Source organism: Aethina tumida, chromosome 2 (assembly GCF_024364675.1).
Source record: "Aethina tumida isolate Nest 87 chromosome 2, icAetTumi1.1, whole genome shotgun sequence".
Lineage (NCBI taxonomy): Eukaryota > Metazoa > Arthropoda > Insecta > Coleoptera > Nitidulidae > Aethina > Aethina tumida.
The window spans coordinates 28081525-28103675 of record NC_065436.1 but is presented as its reverse complement, the minus strand read 5'-3'; the positions used below and the strand labels follow the sequence as shown (position 1 = coordinate 28103675).

Below are 22151 nucleotides of genomic sequence, written 5' to 3'. Positions count from 1 at the left end.
TTTTTATTAAAAACTGAAATTAAATAAGAAACATCATCTATTCCTTTAAATTATAGTACTTCTTATTTTCTAAAATATTATAGTATATAAAAAATAGAAACAAAATCTAAAATATTTTCTTTGATGTTTTTGATGAAATTATGATTTGTTTTTCTTTGCATTTTAATAACTGAACCAATAGAAAATATGAAAAATAAACTATCATATACAATTTTTGTCCTTAATTGTGGAAGAAACGTTTTTATTGTAAGAGTTAAATAATTAAAAAATAAATATTAGGAGTCGTATTTTTAATATTTCATTTGACTTATTATTTTGTAATGTGAAAATACTACTTTTCATAGTTTTTTAATTAAATCTGAAATTAAATAAAAACTTTAAATTATAGTAGTTCTTATTTTCAATTTAAAATATACTATAAAATAATGTCAGTTATATATAAAGACATTCATAGAAATGTTAACCAAAAATGTGAATTATACTACTTTTCGTAGTTTTTGGGATAAAACTGGAATTGAATAAAAAACAAGCTTACTTCTTTCTTTAAATTTTTATTTTCAATTTAAAATATAAACATTCAATAAATAGAGACATTTATCTAAAAGAGTAAATTATACTGCTTTTCATAGTCTTTGAATTAATTTTGCTCTTATTTTTGATTCAAAATGTTATAGTGTAAAATAATGCCAATTATTTTCACTATTTATGTTGAGAAAAGTGTGTGTACTTTAGTTTCTGGTATCTTAAAAATTTCCTAGCACAATATTTTTCTAATAATTCTATAGTAATTAAAATTTCAAGAAAATAGTCTGCTTGTTAATTATTATTAGCTTCTAAATTAGGAGAAAAATAATCTAAATGAGAGTGCAGGAAGATATATTCTCACTATAGTACTTTTGAAAGTAGTAAATTATCCTTTTTAATAAAATTACCTTATAACTAAATATTTTTAATTTTAATAACAAATTGAATATATTATATAATAAATTAATAATAAAACGAATATTTAATAATAGTAATGAATTTTAAATATAATTGTTACTAAAAATTTGCAAATATTCAAAAATTAAAACAAGTGCTAATTTTAAATATCATAAAGTCGTACAGTAAAAACGTCTATCAAAAGTATATTTCAAACTGAAAACAAAACAAAAGAACTTTTTTAATATTCAAAAATTAAAAAAATAGTGATTCGGAATATGACGGAATCAGAGTAAACTTGTTGAGTAAACAGAGTTTATGATAAACATGAAGGGTAAAAAAAATATTTTTTATACATATTTTTTATGTATATTTCAATATTATATAAAAGGTTAAAAATTTGGAAAAAAATTGATAATAGTAAGTATATATTAAGTATTTTTGGAAAAAATACCAAAAATTTATCTTGCCAGTATTATCATCACGTGATTCCCAAAACACCGTTTAAATTTGAGGATTTTTGTTTCGTGGCATTCTATTTCTGTCGTTAATTTAATATAGCAATTAAAAATTTTTGTAAATATACCGTGGCATATATTTGCAAACCTTGATTTTGGTTTAAATTTGAAAAACGTTTGTGTACACCGTTTTAGTAGTACGAAGACCGCCGAAAGTGACCTTCCTAATTATCAGCCGGTCGTGCACACGAAACACATTTTTTAATTTACGACCGGGTTTTAAATGTTGTTGAAGTCCGAAGACACAGATGTTTGTGCGCGTCGTGTGTCGACGCGAAATACATACAGATACAAACGCGGACGCGGGTGCATGCTAATGAGATAATGACCGTTTCTTATCGAGGAAGACCGCACTGCTTGCTTGCATCGCGAATATGCACATTTTTTTTATTTATTGTTTAATGGGAATGCGTTATGAACAAAGGAGTCATTGTTTTTTTTAAAGGTTACGAACCTCTGTTAACGATGATAATTGTTTTGATATGTGGACACAGTTGCTGCTGTGTGTTTGGAGAGAACGGGAAAATATTCGCATTCATTTTATTGTTTTGATTGTTATTCAATTATTCAACGTTAATGTCGATTTATCATCTTTGTTTGATAAACAATTTTAAACCGAAGTTTGTACTCTAATTATTTCGTTAATATCTATTTAGGTGCGTATGTATGTTTATAATTTGTGTCATTAATTGTTTAAGTTGATGGATTGCATACAATGTAAACATGTCGGGTTCATGTGATGAAATTTAGAATTTTGTTGAAATTTCATCGTTGTTATCGAAGTGATTAGATATACAATAAAATTGTGGGAAAACTTTTAATTTTACATAAATATATTCAAAAAAAAAAAATGAAAATTTTGCTATAATTGAATAATAAAATTATCTGCTTAATAATCTTCCATTTTACGTAGGTGTATGTTTGTTTATAATTTGTCTAGTGAAATAATTGTTTAGATTGACGCACTGGATCCATTATAAACATTTCTGTTCTTGGTGTTGAAATTTTAGAATTTTGTTGGAATTTCAGCGTTATTTATTATACAAGAAAACATGAAAATTTTCTGGTGCAATTTAAAATTTATTTTTATTTTCTGTGGTTTTAAATATAAATAATTATGCCATTAGTGGTTAAGATTGTTGAGTTATTGGCGTCTCAATAATAAAGATTTGAAATATTTAAATGTTTGATTGTTGTATTTCCAGACCGGATAGACAAAAACTGACTTAAATGTCCAGAGCAGGGAGATTTTGGAAATTTTTGAAGAACGCCTTAATTAAAAAAAAATTTTTCTTATAATTTTGTAAATATATGAAAAATAAAATAAATAAAAAAATATTTTTTTTACTTTATATTAAATTTCTAATTCCAACTTGAATCAATGAAATTCAAAATTATTAATGTAAAATTTAGAATTTAGAACATTTTTTTTTTGAATAATTGAATAATTAAAATTTATTTTCATTGATAATTATTCGTTTTAATATTGAATAAATAGATCAATATATTATTGATATCAAAAATGAATGAAAATATAAAATAAAAAATGTCAAAATTTGTCTGATTATCAAATAATATATATAAATTAAAAAAAAATAATAACTACAAAACTGTTTATAAATAGATGAAAATTTAACTAAAAACTTCAGAAAAAATGTGGAAAAATTGTATATCCGTGTTAAGTTTGAAATATTGTAATTTTTATATGAGTGCTTAATTTATTTTTTTAATGTTTTCCCAACAATAATAACTGAACGATTAAAATTCATTTTCCTTATTAAATAATTGTTTTAATTTAATTTTTTATATTTTAATTTGTTTAAATTTATTGTTATATAAATACATACTTCAATATTCAGTGAAACTAAAAGAGAAAATAATAATAATTGTCATAGCAAACCTCGCACCTGTAAATGCTTATCAAAAATCAAAATACGTAAAAAAATTATTTTGTAGGAAATTGAACGCTCTAGAAAGAAGGTATCTTTCAATTTTTTTTATAACTCTTAGCGTTTAAAAGATATTGGAGGTAAAAATTTGAAGAATTTAATAACAATTTCTTTATTAATCCTAAATTTTCTAAGTTAATATTACAAAATGCTCAACATATATTTTTGTAGAAAATTAAATGCTCTATAAAAAAGGTATCCTATTCGAATCCCAATACATACTGATTTCAATAGTTTTTTAATAAATATTTAAAATTCAGCCAGTTAAGCCATTTTTTAAATAAAAAAGTTTATTTTTTCTAAAATAAATAATGAATTATCTCAAAATTTATGGTTAATATGATGTTTTCATGTACTACAAAGTACATATTTTCATATTTTACAGTCGAAAAAAAAAAAAAAAAAATGTTTGTCCAAACAAAAGACAATTTATTATTATTATTTATTGAGATTGTTTATTATATTTGTTTAGAAATTAATTTTAGTTCGGAAGCCATCAATATTAATATAATACTGTAGTACAAAACAACACTTAGTTTATTATCCTTTAAACATATTATCTAAAGGTATTAAATAAAATTTAAATTTTATATTACAATAAAATATTCAAACAAAAATTTTAAATTAATTTGACCTAATGAAGATAAAATTAAATTTAATTTTATATATTTTAAAGTCTCAGGTGCACGGATATTATTCAGGAACCGCAGGAACTGTTTTTTTCTACTATTCTGCTGATCGTCGGCGCACAAAACAATATTTGCAGTTTAAACGGTTTTTGATTTTGGCAATAATTAGACGTATCCTCCGAATAACGAAGGATTTTATAAAATTTGTAAGAAATCTTGGGTATATTTTATTGATACTTTTTAGATTAGAATTGAAATTGATTTCATTTTGGCACACATCGATATAAATCCATTTGATCTAATACGACTAAAATAAATAAAACAAAAATGGAAATTTGAAATTTTATAATTTTATATTTTAAATATTTTCTACTAAACGCATAGTTTTTATATTATAATTACATATTTTTAATCATGTACGAAGACAGATTTTTCTAGATTCGGTTCCAATCAAAATTCATATTTTACATTTGTCTCCGTAAGAGTGAAATAGAAAGTAAGCTGTGCAAATTTGTGTGACACGCGTATTCAATTGTTATTTTTAAAAATCGCAGTTTTAGAGAGCAGATTGGGAATATTTTCGATTTTTGTTTTTTGAGAATCATTTCAATAAGGTTTACAGTGATGATTATTTTGTTCCGTTTTTAAATTTGTTTAATATTCAAGTATATGTTTGTGGCATTTACAATTTTAATTAATTTGATTAATGAACTTAAATGTAACTTCATAAATTAAAATTTCAACCAGAGGTTATATGAATTGTTGGCATGTTTTATTTATATTATATTATTATTAATTAAAATTTAATTTATATTATGAAGTTATTTTTAATCTGATCGCAAATAAATTGGTACTGGTGTCTATCAAAAAAGGGATAATGTGATATTGACAACTTATCTTATTTCTCTCTGTCAAACTAATCAATGAATCTTACGCTTGTAATTTTTTGTCATTTATTAGAGAGAAGTACTGTTTAATAAATGGCTCTAAAAATCAAGTATTAATAATTTTTTTAATGTCACAGCTTATCGATAGTTCAATTAATCCAATTAATAAAACATAAAATAATTTAAAAAATGTCCAAAGTAATGCTGATTTTTCCTTTAGAATTCTTGTTTACTATAACATAAATTTGTTTGTATAAAATTGTAATTATAACAGCGATTATTTTGTTGAAGAAGAATTAAATTCAAAATTTTAGTTTGTGAAAACTGTAATAGTTTTCTTAAATTCACCTCAGTAATAATGTTTTAAATCTCTTTCACAGTACGAAACATATTCAAATCAATTTGTTTATTTGCACCACCCTGCAGTAGTTTGCTCCAATCGTTGCTGTCTTTTCCAGCCACCATGACACCGAAATAAATAATTTTTAATTGTATTACAAAAACTATTAGTTTGTGCTTTCTATGAGAAAATATCTCTTCCCAATATTGTTGTCATCGTGTTCCAAGAAGTATCTCGATTTACGTGAGTCACAGTACCGATACGGCACGGACGGAGTAATTAAGACCTAATCGTAAACCCCATGTTCGCATCTTTATCAGTGGGACCGGTGTGGATGAACCACATTTCTGATGTGGGAAAGTATAATTTATACATAATTACATGGGAGTTTGTGTTCGTTATCAATTAAATCAAATTAAAATAATTAATTTAAGTTCTACTTTTAAAATAAAAATTGAACATTTAACAACTACATTAACAAATCTGACTTAATTTGTTAAATTAAATATTTTTTATTTCTTTTATTAATTGGTTTTTATGTATCTAAAATTAGAATTATTTGGTTAAAAAGAATTCGACTTAATCCTTTACTATTTATCGTCGGCAAATAAAATAACGTAAAATAAACCGTCGCGTTCTTCACAATAACCGTGTTGGACCGCTGAAACAAATAAATTAGCTCTGTGTGTCATCCAAAAACAAAAATAGAAGACATTGAAAGTTTGGTGGGCGAACAGCTGAGAAGGCCAAAATTACCTAGAATGTATTTTAGTGTTATTCCTTAAACAATAAGTGAGATAGTTGGGAACGAAGGAAAAGAAATGCTATAGTACACGTCCTGGAACGCTGATTAACTGAACCGAACTCTAACGCACAAAACAAATGTTCCACAAAACGTTTTATACGGATCCAAATTTAGATCGTAACAAAACTTGAGCGCCGCGATGCCAATGACCCAAAATGTTTTCGGATCATTGATAAACACAATAAACCGAAGAATCGACGCTGAGGTGCTGGTAAATGTAAACCGAGGCTGTTGATTGTTTTTCAATCGGGACTGGATTAAATATCCACATCCTTTGTATGATTAGTGTTATGGTTAAGGAATGTTTGCATCAACATTCAATTTTACCTAATAAATTAAGTTCTATAAAAATAAAATAAAAGTAAAAATAGTTATGCTATATTATTGTTGAATTTTTTATTTATAAAAAATGTATTATATGATACTCACAATGAGGCCCTTTTGAAAGCGGGACACCCTCCTTTGTCCTTTTTGTCTCCTTTTAATAAACTTTTTCTCAATTGTAAAGCATGAAAATATGTACTTATAGAAATTATGTCATTTTTTTGGCCCAAAACCAAAACATATAGCGTATTTTTTTAGGTATAAATATTAAAGAAATCATTCTAGCAAATAGATAATTTGATTTTTTCACTGGGTTAAGCACCTTCTGAAATAGGTATATATAATTCTGTGGAAAAAATACAAATTGTATTCTATTTTTTTAATCAAGTAGTATGTCGAATAAACTGTTAAAAATAGCATAAGCTCTTATTTTTCAACAATATTGGAATATTATAGTGTTTATAGTGTACTTAGAAGTATTAGTATAGCATTGATATTATAAAATTCCAATATTCTTAAAAAATAAGGAAATTTGTTTTAATTTTGACAGTTTATTCGACAAACTACTTGATTAAAAATAATTGCGTAAAAAGAATATTTATGTATTTATTTATATATAATTTTTCCACAGAATTATTAATATGCATATTTTTTATGAAATTTGGCTTATACCCATTTTAGGGAGTATTTAATCTAATGGTGTAGTTAAATTTCTTCAATTTTCCTGCATAAAAATTACTTTGTAGGTTTTGACATTTTGTCTGTAACTACATATTTTCATGTTTTACAATTGAAAAAAAGTCAAAATCGAACAATAAATACAAATTTTATGGAAGTGTCCCACTCTCAAATGAGCCACAGTGTATATACATTTAATAATTTTTCAATTGAAAAATATTATTAAAATTTCATAAAACAAGACATTTAAATATGTATTAATTTATGAAAAATGGTGGATGCACCTGCATCATTTGAAAAAGTACTTTTTATAGTAAAATTTTACTAATCAAAAATTGTCCGTATCGATGAGTTGAAATTTGACGATAGTCAAGATTTTCTACATGATTACATTTTCAACATAAATTTATCCAATGATCATGATTTACGACACTCAATTACTGTTTTTAAGACTTTACTTTATGGATAATTACCATTTTGCTCTTAATTTTGGGACAATTTCTTTATGTTGATTAAAATTAAAACAATAAGTTGTTCTTACAGTATGTGCAGAAACATTATCATGTTGAAAATATCTCCAAATTGTGATTCGTGATGGTGAACTTGGTCATGTTTCTGTATCATATTGATCATAGCATTAGAAAATACGGCGAATGTAATGGTTTCAGTGGATTCAGACACACACAGTTGAATTGGATAACTTTATATGCATTGGTATCCTTAAGATCTTTACGGAGGTAAGATTTTAGTAAAAATTGATCGTGTTCAAGCACAAAAATCACAGATGAAGAATTAAGTTAAAAAGTAGCGACAAATTTATTTGAATTTGGCACAGATGGTTGTTGTTTAAAAAAACACGATAAAGTGGGATTATATGTGAACCACTTCTAAATAGAATTTTTCAGAAATCACTAAGGTGACAAAAAATTGAGTAAGATATTGAAGAAAATATCTTTTCCGAATAATCATTATTGATCACTTTGTAACTGTCACCAGTAGAAAATGGTTTTAACTCAAAATAATTCAAACTTAATACATACACTCGCTTGCTGCATAGAGACTATTTTGACATGTGCATGTGTCATCTTTATTATCAAAAGTATTTCCTTTCGTTACATTTAATTCTCTCACAAAACCGCACGAAGTCCCGTTTTGTTTTACTTTTTATTTAGCGTTGCAGGCGCCGGTTGTTGAACACGTTGGCATAATGCATCGTTCCCATTCGCGTCATCGCCGAAGGAAATTTCAAGTGTGCATTATTTTTATACGCACATGTGCCGGTTCTAAAATAAAATACATATCGGAGATTGATTACAAGTACACCGAAAATACATCTGTGGCGTTCTTCCGTTCGAATCGATCACCATTGTGGATGCGTTCTTCAGCAGCTAATTGGATATCTTCAACTGTAACCGATTTACGCCATTACGGCTCATAAAGTTAAGAGGGAGCATAAATCCGTCCGACTTAATGAGATTAATTGGGACAAATGCACTTAATGCGCAGACTAAACAATGTAATCGTACTGATTGAACTCTCGGCGGGGTGAAATCGTCCGAGAGACGCACGAATTTGCGTGTTATATCTGGGAAATGAGAGAAAAATAACGTAGCAAGTCAATATCCTTGAGACGGCACGAATATTTTTGAGACCTCGGTTTTTATGTGTTCTGGTTAGTGTCGATGAGAAGTTATTTGGTACGACGCTTTCGATTTGCATCAAAAACGAGTGAAACCAATCAGGAATTAATAAGGCATGAAGTTGGTCTAATGACAACCAGTAATTGTGATTAATTGTGATCAATTGAACAGTTGTTGTCTGATTAACATACAGTGTGGCACGTTTAAAATGGAAGCACCTTCGTAACATTTTTTATTTATAACTATAATAAATAAAAAAGAATAAATATTACTATTTGTAATTTTTACAAAATTTCATAATTTTGTACCAGTCGAAATTATCAATTTAATAAAATTCTAGTTACTTTTACAAAACAGTAAATACAATTTTTCTTAAGAAAATGTGAATTTTTGACTAATTATATTATTAAGGTGCATTAAATTTTACTTATGATTTTTGATTGATTTTGAAATAATGTGATGTATACAACATTTTAATAAACTATATAATATATTTTATTAATATGGTAACTCATATTTGTTAATGTTAAATATATTTGATTTCCAATGATGAATTGATGCATGTATATAATAAATATTTATATACTTTATATTTACATCTATTTATTGTTTTATTTTTATATTTCATTATCAAAAATATTTTATTCCAGCAAAGTTAACAATTTATAGGTTTTTAAGGAGTATTCGAATATTCAATATTATTCCATCAAATTCCATATAAATTTTATCAGTCAATTAGTCATAATGGATTAACACGTGCTTTCGTATATAAATATATCTGTACCAATCCATGTAGTGACCCTCTGATAATAATAATAATTAAATTTAATTTCCTCTAAGGTTAAAATCACAAAGGAGTATGAACATTGGTCGGTGAAATATACATTTAATTTTTGATATTACAGTATTGATCATTGAGGTATCTTGTATTATTGCATTGTTTGTCATTTCATTGTAACCAATTTTGTTAGTAAAATTTTTTATTATTTATTAAGCAAATTTACAGTGTGACAATATTAGAATTTGTAAGTGACTAATTAAAAGAATTTCATAATTAGATTTTGTACTTGCTAAAATATTAATTTAATACAATTCTAGTCACTTTTGCATATACAGTAAATACGTTTTTCTTCAGAAAATGTGAATTTTCGACTAATTATATTACTATGGTGCATTAAATTTTACCTTTGTGACGATTTTTCATTGATTTTGAAATTATGTGATGTATGTTCACAAAATATTAATATGTAACAAACTAGAGGACATATTTATTTTATTAATAGAGTAACTTATATTAACAAATATGAATAGTATTATATATAAATTCACAAATTTAAGTTATAATCTATTTTGTTTTTGTGTAATTACTATTTCAATTTAGTGACTAACTTTTATATTTATTTATCTTATACGTTTCAAAAATAATTTGTTTTCTATTCTATTATAATAAAAAGTTACATTTGCTGTAGTTTTTTATAACTCGTACATCATAGTGGAAGGTGTGTCTAAAACAGCTAGTCAAAATTTGAGAGCAGATAGTAATAATGAATAAAATTTAAATATTTTTTTATATCTCCTGAATAAAATACAGCTCAAAAAGTTATGAAAAATTAATTTATTTTGAACAAAATTCCATATCCTGTTTTGCCGGAAGTGACATCAACCACTTTATTTTCAGTGGATCACCCTGTATATTTTTGAAATTTTACGAATAATTGCAAATAAAACGGTTATACCATGTTCTATATCTAAACCCCAATAGTTTTTGAGTTAATCATTTTTTTTTCCAAATATTTTATTTTATATTTTATGATGTAACTAAAATAATGTTGTAATACAGTTCGGTCAAAAATAAATGCCAATCACGGGAAACTACGATCAGTACTTAGGAAAAAGAGCATTATTTTTATATTTTGACTAAATCCCTCTTAATATTCATTTTAAGTATAGAGAATTCTTATATTAATCGAACGATTTTTTGATATTTAAATTAATTATGTTAAGCCTTCAGGGCTTCCGTTGAAAATAACGAAGTTATTGATGTCTTAAGATACACAAAATTAAACGTATATAATGAATATCCTGTGTAATATTTGGGAGTATTAATAATGACTCCTTAAGGATTGTTTTTGCTTAACTTCGATGTCTACAATAAACTTTATAGCTTTAAAATTGGTGGCTTTTTTATATATATTTTCATCTGACTGCCTAAATTTTTGGAAAAAAAATATTAGGAAAAATACTATTGGGGTTAAGTATAGGACATGGTATAACCATGTATTTGTAATTACATTTAGAATTTAAAAAATTTTGATGTTCCGTTGAAAATAACGAAGTTATTGATGTCTTAAGATACACAAAATTAAACGTAAATAATGAACACCTTATGTAAAATTTGGGAGTATTAATAATGACTCCTTATAGGATTGTTTCTGCTTAACTTCTATGTCTACAATAACTTAATAGCTTTAAAATTGGTGGCTTTTTTATATATTTTTTTCATCTGACTGTCTAAATTTTTGTAAAAAAAAATATTAGGAAAAAAACTATTGGGGTTAGGTATAGGACATGGTATAACCATTTCATTTGCAATTACATTTAGAATTTAAAAATTTAAAAGTATACAGGGTGTTCTATTGAAAAGTCGAGTTAATAATAACTTTTTCTGTTCTCCATAAACTTTTCATGTATAAGCTAGGTGAATCACTCTGCGTACAAAACCTTGTAATGTTATTGTTACCAAACCAACAATTTTTTAAGTCAAAATAATAATTAACTAATAATAGTATAACAAAAAATTTGAATAATGATCGTAATTTATTTTTACTATTATAATAAGCATAGATAGAAATGATAAAAATTATCTGTATTTTTTATTAAGTTGTCGTGATTCGCAAATTATTGTTGAATACGACCCGATAAAATGTCTGATGGATATATTAACGTACCCGTCACGCTATGATTTATCGACACAGAAATAAAACCAGATTTGTGAATTATGAATACATCGGAATGTGTTCGTCTATTCTCGTAAATATTTCATTTTAATGTTTTGCACAAAATTTTCAAACAAATTTCATTACTCACCCCTTTTTATAGACGAGACGAGATTCATAAATTTTACGAGGCCCCATGCGAATTTATGTATCCCCCATGGCGTTGTTTCCGTTTGTACAAATTAGTCGAATACCTGAGGAAATCAAATCTAGACGTCTTAATCCCTCTTGGGAGTAGACCAGACGTCGCACCCACTCTTATCGTATTGGTTTTATCTACTCAATTTTATGACATGTCTGGTTGGTAAACAGATTTCCTTGTCTGTTACGGGGTGAAAACTACATCCGGAGACGTGTCATATTTCAATTTTAAGACTCTAAACAAAGTATAAAGAATTGTAAGCAGAGAGATGACTTTGTTCATTTCTTTATAATTCTAAAATGAACCTGTTTCTAAAAAATCTTATATTTATAATAAATAAATATTATATATCAAACTTTGTTTTGTAATGACTTTATTTTAATCTAACAATAAGATATGGATTTCCACATGTCAATAATTATTTCATTTTTATGAATAAATTATGATATATAAAAAAATCAAAAAAGTTGCAAGTAAAATGAAAATATTTAGAATAATTAATGATTAAATTTTTACAAACAAACAAACCAATAAATCATCATAATGTAAAAATATGAATTAATTAAACTTTAGACAAAGAAACCAAAGATAAAAAATTCAAAAGAATGAAAATATTTCAAATAATAATAAAATAGAGATTATATTATAATACAAGTTGTTTATTACACTTCTATAACCAAAAAATTTTTAATTAAAAAAATTTCATGTGAAGATTATTGTGAAATAAATTTCTTGTGAAAGCAAAATTGGAAAAAATTTCGGTCCTCTCGAACAACTTAGTTTTGAAAAAATTTCCCGTATCAATAGTAAATACCAATGAGAGCCATACTTTCGAAATTTCTTAGGTGCATTAATTGCTACAATTACGAGTGGTAGCCTTAAAGAAATATATACATACAGTATATATGTAAATATAACGACGTTACGAAAAACGTAAAAATTTACTAAAAACCTGAAAAAGTACTAAAAAAATCATTAAAAACGTGAGAAATTACTAAAAACGTAAAGTGACCTAATTCCATACGATTAAAATCCGTACGATCATTTTCCATATGATGAAAATCCATACGATCAAAATTCACATGTTCATTTTCCATACGATCAAAATCCATACGATCGTTTTCCATATGATCAAATTCCATACGTTCATTTTCCATACGATCAAAATACATACGATCAATTTCCATACAATTAAAATCTATAGGATAAAATCCATACGATTAAATTCATACTGATTAAATTACATAGTTTCACTTTAATAACTTTATCATTAAAAAAGTTAAAAAATAAATAATTTTTTAAAATATTTCCTTTGGGACAAGGTTCAAAAAATTTATATATTTGTATTATTATAATAGGATATATATCAGAATTGTTTAAATTATAAATTAAATTAAAATTAGTCTCATTAATTTATTATTAAAAAATGTATTTAAATAATTAAAAAATAAAGTAATGTAAGAAATAAGAAAGTTTATCTAATGGTTGATATTATTCAGATGATGATCAGTTTTTATGTATTTTAAATTATTATTTTGATTATGTAAGGTACAAGTTAAAAATAATACATTAATTTTTTTATTTCATATTATAGTCAGTTTCATTAACCCATTATTCAAAAAATGAACAAAAACACTATAATATACTTAATAATAAAAAAACAATAATAAAATAATGTAAGAATTAATGACGACTTTCTTAATGGGTAAATATTAATTTTTATGTGCAATATTATAAATTATTATTTTGATTATATTAAAGAAATCTGTTTTATGTATTTCCTTCAAAACAATATTTTAAAATTAAATGTTATAGATATATTAATGAGTTAAAAAATGATTCAAATAATTCTTAATTTTTCCTTATTGCAAATTGCATGAATTCATTATTCTAAAAATGGATAAAAACAATATAGTGCACTTAATAATTAAAATAAAACAAATAATGTAACAAATAATGATGTCTTTTACAATGGTAACCATTATTCAGTTAATTATCAAATTTTATGTATTCAAAATTATTATTTTGATTATATAAAAGAAAGTTTGCTTTTAAAATATATTTTCTTAAAAACAGTATTTTAAAAAATCTTATATTTATAATAAATATCAGATATATAACAAAATTTGATAATTATTTTGAAAATTATCAAATCAGTCAATTAACCAGAAAGAAAATATAGTTGAAATATTATTCAAATAATTCATAAATTTTATTTATTACAAATTATGATTCTATCATTATAAAAATATAAAACAATATAGTGCACTAAATAATAAATAATGGCGGTTGATTAATGATTAACATTAATTTCATTAATCAGATATTCTAAAAATTTAACGAATATTTGAATAATTAAGAGAATAAGATGTAACAAATTGTGATGATTTTCTCAATAGTTTACATTAAAAATACAAATAAAAATATTATTTACAATGAGATTAATTGAACCAAATATATTGATCAAATTTAAAATAATTTTGAAAATGTAATGCAATGTAATTTAGGCTCATGTCTATGTTTCTTAAACATTTTCTTATGTATATTTGCTCATCTTTCGGGGAATTTTTTGATAAATTTCGGAAATGTAAAGAAATTCTTGATCAGTTTTAATATAATTTGATTATCTATTGATAATTAGTTATTATTTGATAATTATCAACATATCAAGGTAATTAGATGGATAAACAAGGCAGAAATATCAAGATAATCATAAATGATAGTTATCAGCAAAGGCCTACTTATAAATCCCAAACTTTACTACGAACCATACACTTTGTTAATTTAATTTCATCCATTCTCCGAATGAAAAAACCGCCTGATTACCATTAGCTTCAAGGTATCACGTTAAAAAAAGGCCTATCGGAATGCGCACACATGATACCGAGTAATTAATAATCGTCGATCACGTTTCGATTGTACTGCGTTCAGTTCTTTTTTTTTATTCCGATCGCTTTCTGGTTACAAACGATCCGTTCGTGTTGAAAATAGTTTCACGTTTCGGGGACCCGGTGTTGGCCCCGCTCGTGCTCGCTAACATTTCACAGAAAAAAAAAAACTGAAACAAATATTCATTTACTGAAAACTTGGAAACATTGTGGGTTGTGTTGTAGTCTGTGCGTCTTGTAACATTTGGCACGAAGTCGTGCGTCAAAATTGCACCATTTGTGGGCACAATGCGTGATCCCCCCGACAAGCGGTCTTTCGGATGGTCCCCTAGGGGAGCCGTTTCGGAACGGGCTCCGTCTCGTGTTACGTCCCTAATCGATTCATGCGAAAATGGGAGATTGCCAACAGATGAACACACATTTGGGACGCAACACACGCTTAAATTACCACCTGACATCTTATTGGACATTGTGCGATTGATTTGAGTATATTGTCCGTTGGGGGGTTAGTTCATTGTGTGTAAATAGACGATAAGTACGGTATAAATAGGGTGAAAGCTGGTCAAATTTATAAAAACATTTTGCTGTTACTGAAAGTACAATTTTCTATTTAAATTTAGCATGTGAGATTTAATTGTAGTTACATAAGTATTACAATAATTGTACTAATTTCAATAATAAACTTGTGGTTTCTATTATTAATTATTAATATAATTCCTTTTCAGGTAAGTGAAAGCTGAAACTACATAATATTCCTAATTCCAATAAGGTACAGTAATCCACATTTTTAATTATACCCGGAATTGTTAAAAACTATAATCTGATTATCTATTTTATGTTTAATATTCTTCTAATTGAAAATTTTGTCTACATAATTTTAGTTTTAGATTTTTGCTAACACAATTATGTTGATAATTTTCAATAGATACATTTTAAATATGCGATTTAAAATTTGGGCTCAGAAGATGTAATTATTATAAAAATACAAAAAAAAGTTTTCTCAGAAGATTTTTGAAATATAAATTTGTAATTGTATGTTTATGCGAGATAGTACATAACATTTTGGATATATCTTTTTCAAAACACGTTTCACTGATTATTAGCAATGAGAGTTATCATTTAGTTGTTTAGTTATGTTGATAATTTTCCAGCATTAATTCAGTTGAAATTTATGCTCAGTGGATGTAATTATTACAAATTTACAAAACTATGTTTTGATTTTTGAAATATAAATTTATAAAATATGTATATACTAACTGACATTTTGTATATTTCTTTTTCAAAACATCATTCATTGATTATTATCAATAAGAATTATCACTTAGAATAGTGTTGATAATTTTCTATTTATCTGTATTTTAATAAGATTATTCATCCAGTTGAAATTTATGGTCAGTGGTCATAGTTAGGAAAATACAAAAATATTTTCTCTGATAAGATTTTTGAAATAAAAATTTATAAAATATGTTTATGCTCGATGACATTTTGCATATTTCTTTTTAAAAACATGATTCATTGATTAATATCAATGAGAATTATTTCTTATAATCATCTTGATAATTTTCTATTTATATTTATTTTAGTAGGATATTAATCCAGTTGAAATTTTTGCTCAGTGATGTAGTTATTAGAAAAATGCTAAAATATGTTTTCTGAGCAGATTTTTGAAATATAAATTTATAAAATATGTTTATATGACATGTTACATATTTCCTTTTCAAAATATGATTAACTAATTATTATCAATGTGGATGATGTTGTTAGAAAAATACAAAAATATGTTTTCTGATAAGATTTTTGAAATATAAATTTATAAAATATGTATATACAAGATGACATTTTATTATTATCAATTAGAATGAACACTTTTGTAACATAAATTTATAAAATGTATTTATGCACAGGACTCGTTAATTATTATCAGTGAGGGCTATATTTAAAAATATTTTATGGGGGTTTTATGAAATATAAATGTGTAAAATATGTTTATATTAGATATTACTTGATATATTTTGTATATTTGCTTTTTTAAAACACGATTCACCGGTATTATCTGATATAACTTAGAATCACACATTTTAACATTTGACAATTATATCAAGATTGATCAGAAATTATTGTAACATATTTTCTTCAAATTCGTTTAAAAATGAGAAAAAACTGAATTCAGATAAAAAATTATTTAAAAAACTCGTAAATTTAATATTAAAAGAAGAAGAGTATATATTTATTAAATATATATATGTCGAATTTATATAAGGATATATTTGAAAAATATCATGATACTCACTGATATTTTAAAAATTAAATTTAAGTTTGTCTTTCATAATATTAACCATTGAGAAACCCATTATTTGTTATATAAATTATCTTATTTACCCCATTATTTATTTTATTAGATAGTTTTTACTAATCTTTGGAAAAATAGTATATTTTTTTGGCTATAAAAGAATATAAAGATTTATTTATTTGATTTTTTTTTGCTCACTTTCTTTAAATAAACAGTAAAAATAAAATTATAGATTTCTGGCAAAACTACATGACAAAAGTAAAATACTAGATTACCCTCTTTATCTAATGACACAAATTTAAGAACAACTTTTCATTAAATTTTGCTCAAAAAGAAGACGAAGAAGAAGATATAAATATATATAGAAGTTACTGAATAAATTCGAAACTAAAATCTTAAATTTGAAAATTAATGGTTATTAAATAATATTTAAAAAAACACACAAAACTACATTATGAAGCCTAGTCTGATTTTGAATGAACTCTCCTCATAAAATTTAAATAGGTTACATTGCCTTTTTACCACATTGGGTGGTTTGAGGGCCTTTCGCAAAAGGTCAAAAGGCCCTTCTAGCCCGTGCGTCCGCTCCGCCCGTTTGAAAACGAATTCGTCAATTTGATCGATGGTGTGAGTGCGAACAAACCCATCGACACAGCCAATTATAATTAGAACAAAGCCGATCTCAATGTTTTTGTGGAGTTGCTTTGTCATCGGAGTTTTGGGATTTTTTAAACAGGAAACGGCCAATATTAATAAAACTTTTTTATGTTTACGTTATGGTCGCATAATTATATTATATAGCCGTGTTTAAATGGGTCAATTAGTGGTTTAAAACTATGTATAAGTAAGTTATAAATTGAGTAGTTTTGTAATGGAGCATGAAAGGCAATAAGACAGACACTGTAGATCGTTGACTTCTTGTTGGCGGGCACTTAATTACGTAATTGAGAGGAAATTGTAAAGTCAACCGATCCCTCTGCTACCCTGGGGTAAGGGTAAAAGGTAGTGTCTCTGACCAAGGCGTGGTGCATTGCAATCGTCCCAACCACCGGCGCACAATGGGCCAAAAGCGATGTTTTCTTTTGTATTTTGATGTGAAAATAATTATCTAAAATTTTTAGTTCTTGGGAATTGAAAGATATTTTAAATTTATTATTTAGGTGTTACACATTACACGTTCTATTAAAGTTTTCTCTGTGAATTGATACTCTAATATGTTTGTCTAATAAATACTTTTAATTTTTATAAACTGATAAAAAATAGGGCTGTAAAAAACTAAAGTTCTGGAATTTGAAAAATATATTTTATGTTTTAGTTTTCTTTTGAAATGATAAACTGATGTTTGTTTAATAGATGAAACAATTTTTAAAAATTCACAAAAAATAATACTGTAAGAAACTAAATTTTTACTTACAATTGGATATTTGAAAAATATATTTTAGATTTTATTTATATTATAAATTCTGTCGAAGATTTATTCTAAACTGATAAATTGATATGTATATCTAATAAATGAAATAATTTTTAGAAATTGACAAAAAATAGAAGTGTAAGAAAGTAAACTATTATTTACAATTGAGGATTTGAAAAATATATTTTAGGTTTTATTTATATTATACGTTCAAAATTTAAAATGGAACTGTAAGAAACTAAACTTTTACTTAGAATTGGATATTTGAAAATTATATTTTAGATTTTATTTATAATACACATTCTGCTGAAATTTTATTCTGAATTGATAAAATGATATGTTTCAATTGTAATAAATGAAACTAAGACATAAAACTTTTACTTACATTCCGCACATTCTAAACGCATGTAATAAAAAAATTTAAACTGACATCAGAAATAGCAATTCGGGAAAAAATATTCAGTTATTTTCTATTAGTTTAAATAATAATAAAATATAAATAAAATATTGTATATTAAATGACCATTTCGGATCAAAACTTTTAAAAACCACCTTATTGAATACAAATCTTCGGAGTGCAACATCTGATAAGTCACAAAAAATGCAAATTTACGATCCAAAACCCAGATCAATTTCCCATTGAACAGCAAATCTAATCTCCCCGGCACGATCTCGGGCTCCGACGCAACGTGCGGCCGGACGGTGGCAACTTGCCACTGGCAAGAGCGGGCCCCCGGCCTCTTGCGGCGCGTCATTCGATCGCTGACTCGTCGCCAAGGCGGTCGTCGATTCTTCCGTACCTGGTTCCCGTTCCAAACGCACCGCGTACGTTCTTCTCTCAGTGGGTCAATTGGACGTCGACGTCGCGGGCAACAGGTGCCGAGGCGATGCCCTCCGCCGCGCTAAGATGAAAGTGTACCATGTGCAGATATTCGATGTTTTGCGATAGAGGTGTTGCGCAAATAATTATTTGGTTGTGGAGGTGATTTGTACTTTTGGTTACGAGAGTGCTGTTTCTTCGTCAGCGATATGCATCTTGGTACTGTTTGTGTCAGTGTAAGTTTTACATTTTGAAAATTTTGGGTAGTACCGTACTGGTTTGTTGCACTGAATTTTATGTTATTATACTGTTTTTAAATTTATAAATTATAAATAAAAAAAATTATATTTATAAACAAAAAATAGCAACAATTACTCGATTTCTTAAAAATAAAAGTACAAAACCATAAATAGTACCCTACATACATAAACAAAAGTAGAATTGAAATTTCTAATCACGTTTTGCATCAAGGAAATGGAAATGTTAAATTATGTTTTGTCATTCAGTATTTGCCAATAAATTTTGTCGCCGAAAGTGAGACATTGCACATTATACTTTCGACTCTATTTACTTAAATTTTATGTACTTTTTATTATTGATATGTATGTAAACTTTATTATGATATAAATTTTTTATAATAGATAAACACAGTAATCTTTGTCTTGTTTACTTTATGAAATAATTGTGATAAAAATAGATTATAACTTTTATTTTCATAAATAAATAATTATTTTGTTATATTGTTTATGATTAAAGAAAAATATAATACAATTCGATTAAATATTTAAATTTAGACCAGTAAAATTTAGTGTCCCTTGATAATTATGAGTCGATAATTTTGTTATTATGGAGTAACAGTTTTTTGTTGTTTAATAAATTTCCAAAAAAACATATTTAAACAATAAAATTGTAAATTATATCTTTCTATACAGTACATATCTCTTTAAAATTAACAAAATATTTATCACTATGACACTATAAAAAAATAAAATTCATCATTTTATTGACATATAATCTCATTTTATTGATTTTTAGGTTGTACTAGATGTGTATTAACTATTTGATATGAATGCTGTTTTTTATAATATTTATGCCAGATAAAAGATTTATAAAAATTACATTTACTAAAAAAACAACTAATTATTCGTTTTCTGAAAAATATAAGAACAAAATACTAAATAGTACGTTACATACATATACATAGGGAGAATTCAAATTTCTATTCGTATGTTGTGTCAGGGAAATAGAATTGTAAAATTATGTTTTGTTATTCACTGTTTGTCGATAAAATTCGTCGCCGAAAGTGAGACTTCGCAAATTATACTTTCGACTTATGTACTTAAATTTTGTTGACTTTTCATTATTGAAACAACATAGGTTGGATGTAAAATAATATATAATTGTTATAAATACTTAATAGACTATAAATCTTCTATATTGTAAAATAATGCTGATAAAATAATTAATTTCTTTTATGTTATTCTCAATTCTTCATTCGTCATTTTATTGTTCAAATTCCTGAATAATGTTCAGGTTTCACTGGCAATTATTGTGTAAAAAACTTTTAGTATTCCTGTAATATTTATCTCTAGAAATAACCATTTTCTAAAAATAAGTAAAATAAAATTATTAGAAAATATTTTCTATTCTATTATAATTTTTTGATAATTTATACTTTTGTTTTTGTTTAATTTTTTAGAATAATTGTTACAACTGAATTTAAGAATTTCTTTTCAAATAAACATAATAATTATTTTGATAATTATCATATTTTTAAAATTCAGTTGTGTCAAGTAATTATCAGGATAATATATACTGTATTATTCTCTTTATTTTTTTATTTGTTCACATTTTGATAATTATTATGATAAATCATACTTTCATAATTATCAGTTGATAATTTTATTGACATATAAAGGATATAACTAAATGTAGATAATTATCTGGATAATAATAAATAATTTTTTAATTATTTACGTAGATAATATTAGATTTTATTTTATCACTCTGTATTATATAATAAGAAAAATTTAAGATTTATGTATTTAAATTACATCTTCCTAAATAATTATTTTTATAATTATCATGATACTTATACTTTGATAATTACCATATTAGTCAAATTTGATAATTAACAATTAATAATTGTATTGACATATAATGATATATTAATATTCATTTAGATCGATCAAGAATTTTTATATTTTCTTAAATATTTTCTTAAAAATCTTCAAAAAAATCATAATTATCTTAAAATTTATAAAATCCTATTTTATCAATTAATTATCCGGATAATATATTCTGTATTATTTTAATTTCTTAATTATTTACGTACATAGTATTATATTTATTTATTCTTTAAAATAAAAGTTCGTTTTTTATTTATCATTCTGACATTTACATATTTAGATTATATTTTCCTTAATTTCATAGATTTTTTTTCAAATAATCAAAATAATTATTTAGATAATTATGATAATATTTATAAAATTCAGTTGTATGAAATGGTTAATTCGAATCAAGATTTGCCAGAATAAAAAATCAAGTTATCAAGTAAAAATTATCCTTCAGTCTCATCATGGATTGAACTAATTTGCTTCGAGTTGTCAAAGTTCAACTATATTTACATTCATAATATATATTGCTTTTGTTTATTTTTTTAGAATAATAGTTTATTTTTAATATAAAATAATTAGTTTGATAATGATCATGATCTTTATTTCGATCAAAAATTATTGAATTTTTCTAAAATAACTAAAATGATAGAAAACAAATATTATTTTAATGGATATAGTTACGCACTGATTTTTTATTTTAGTACTACTTAAATGTACGTACACATAAAAACAAATGGGAAAGCAGATCAAGGAGATACTTTTGAAGAGGTCATTCTTATTTTTACAACCTGTTTGT

The 22151-nt window shown here is 25.1% G+C and overlaps 2 protein-coding genes across 5 annotated transcripts in view; both read left to right on the top strand.

Moving 5' to 3' along the window:
* Positions 1-22151, top strand: part of LOC109599594 (supervillin-like) — a 106515-nt gene that overhangs the window by 5051 nt on the left and 79313 nt on the right. The gene's annotated exons all lie outside the window — the stretch shown is intronic.
* Positions 1-22151, top strand: part of LOC109599595 (probable serine/threonine-protein kinase cdc7) — a 50811-nt gene that overhangs the window by 1999 nt on the left and 26661 nt on the right. For 2 of the 3 annotated variants that reach the window (XM_049963985.1, XM_020015610.2), the window contains exon 1: positions 19208-19474. The exons of the other annotated variant lie outside the window; for it this stretch is intronic. In XM_049963985.1, the coding sequence (XP_049819942.1) occupies positions 19448-19474 (27 nt within the window). In that variant the 5' untranslated portion in view covers positions 19208-19447. Of the gene's footprint in view, positions 1-19207; positions 19475-22151 lie in introns of those variants that run through there. 3 annotated transcript variants of the gene reach the window in all.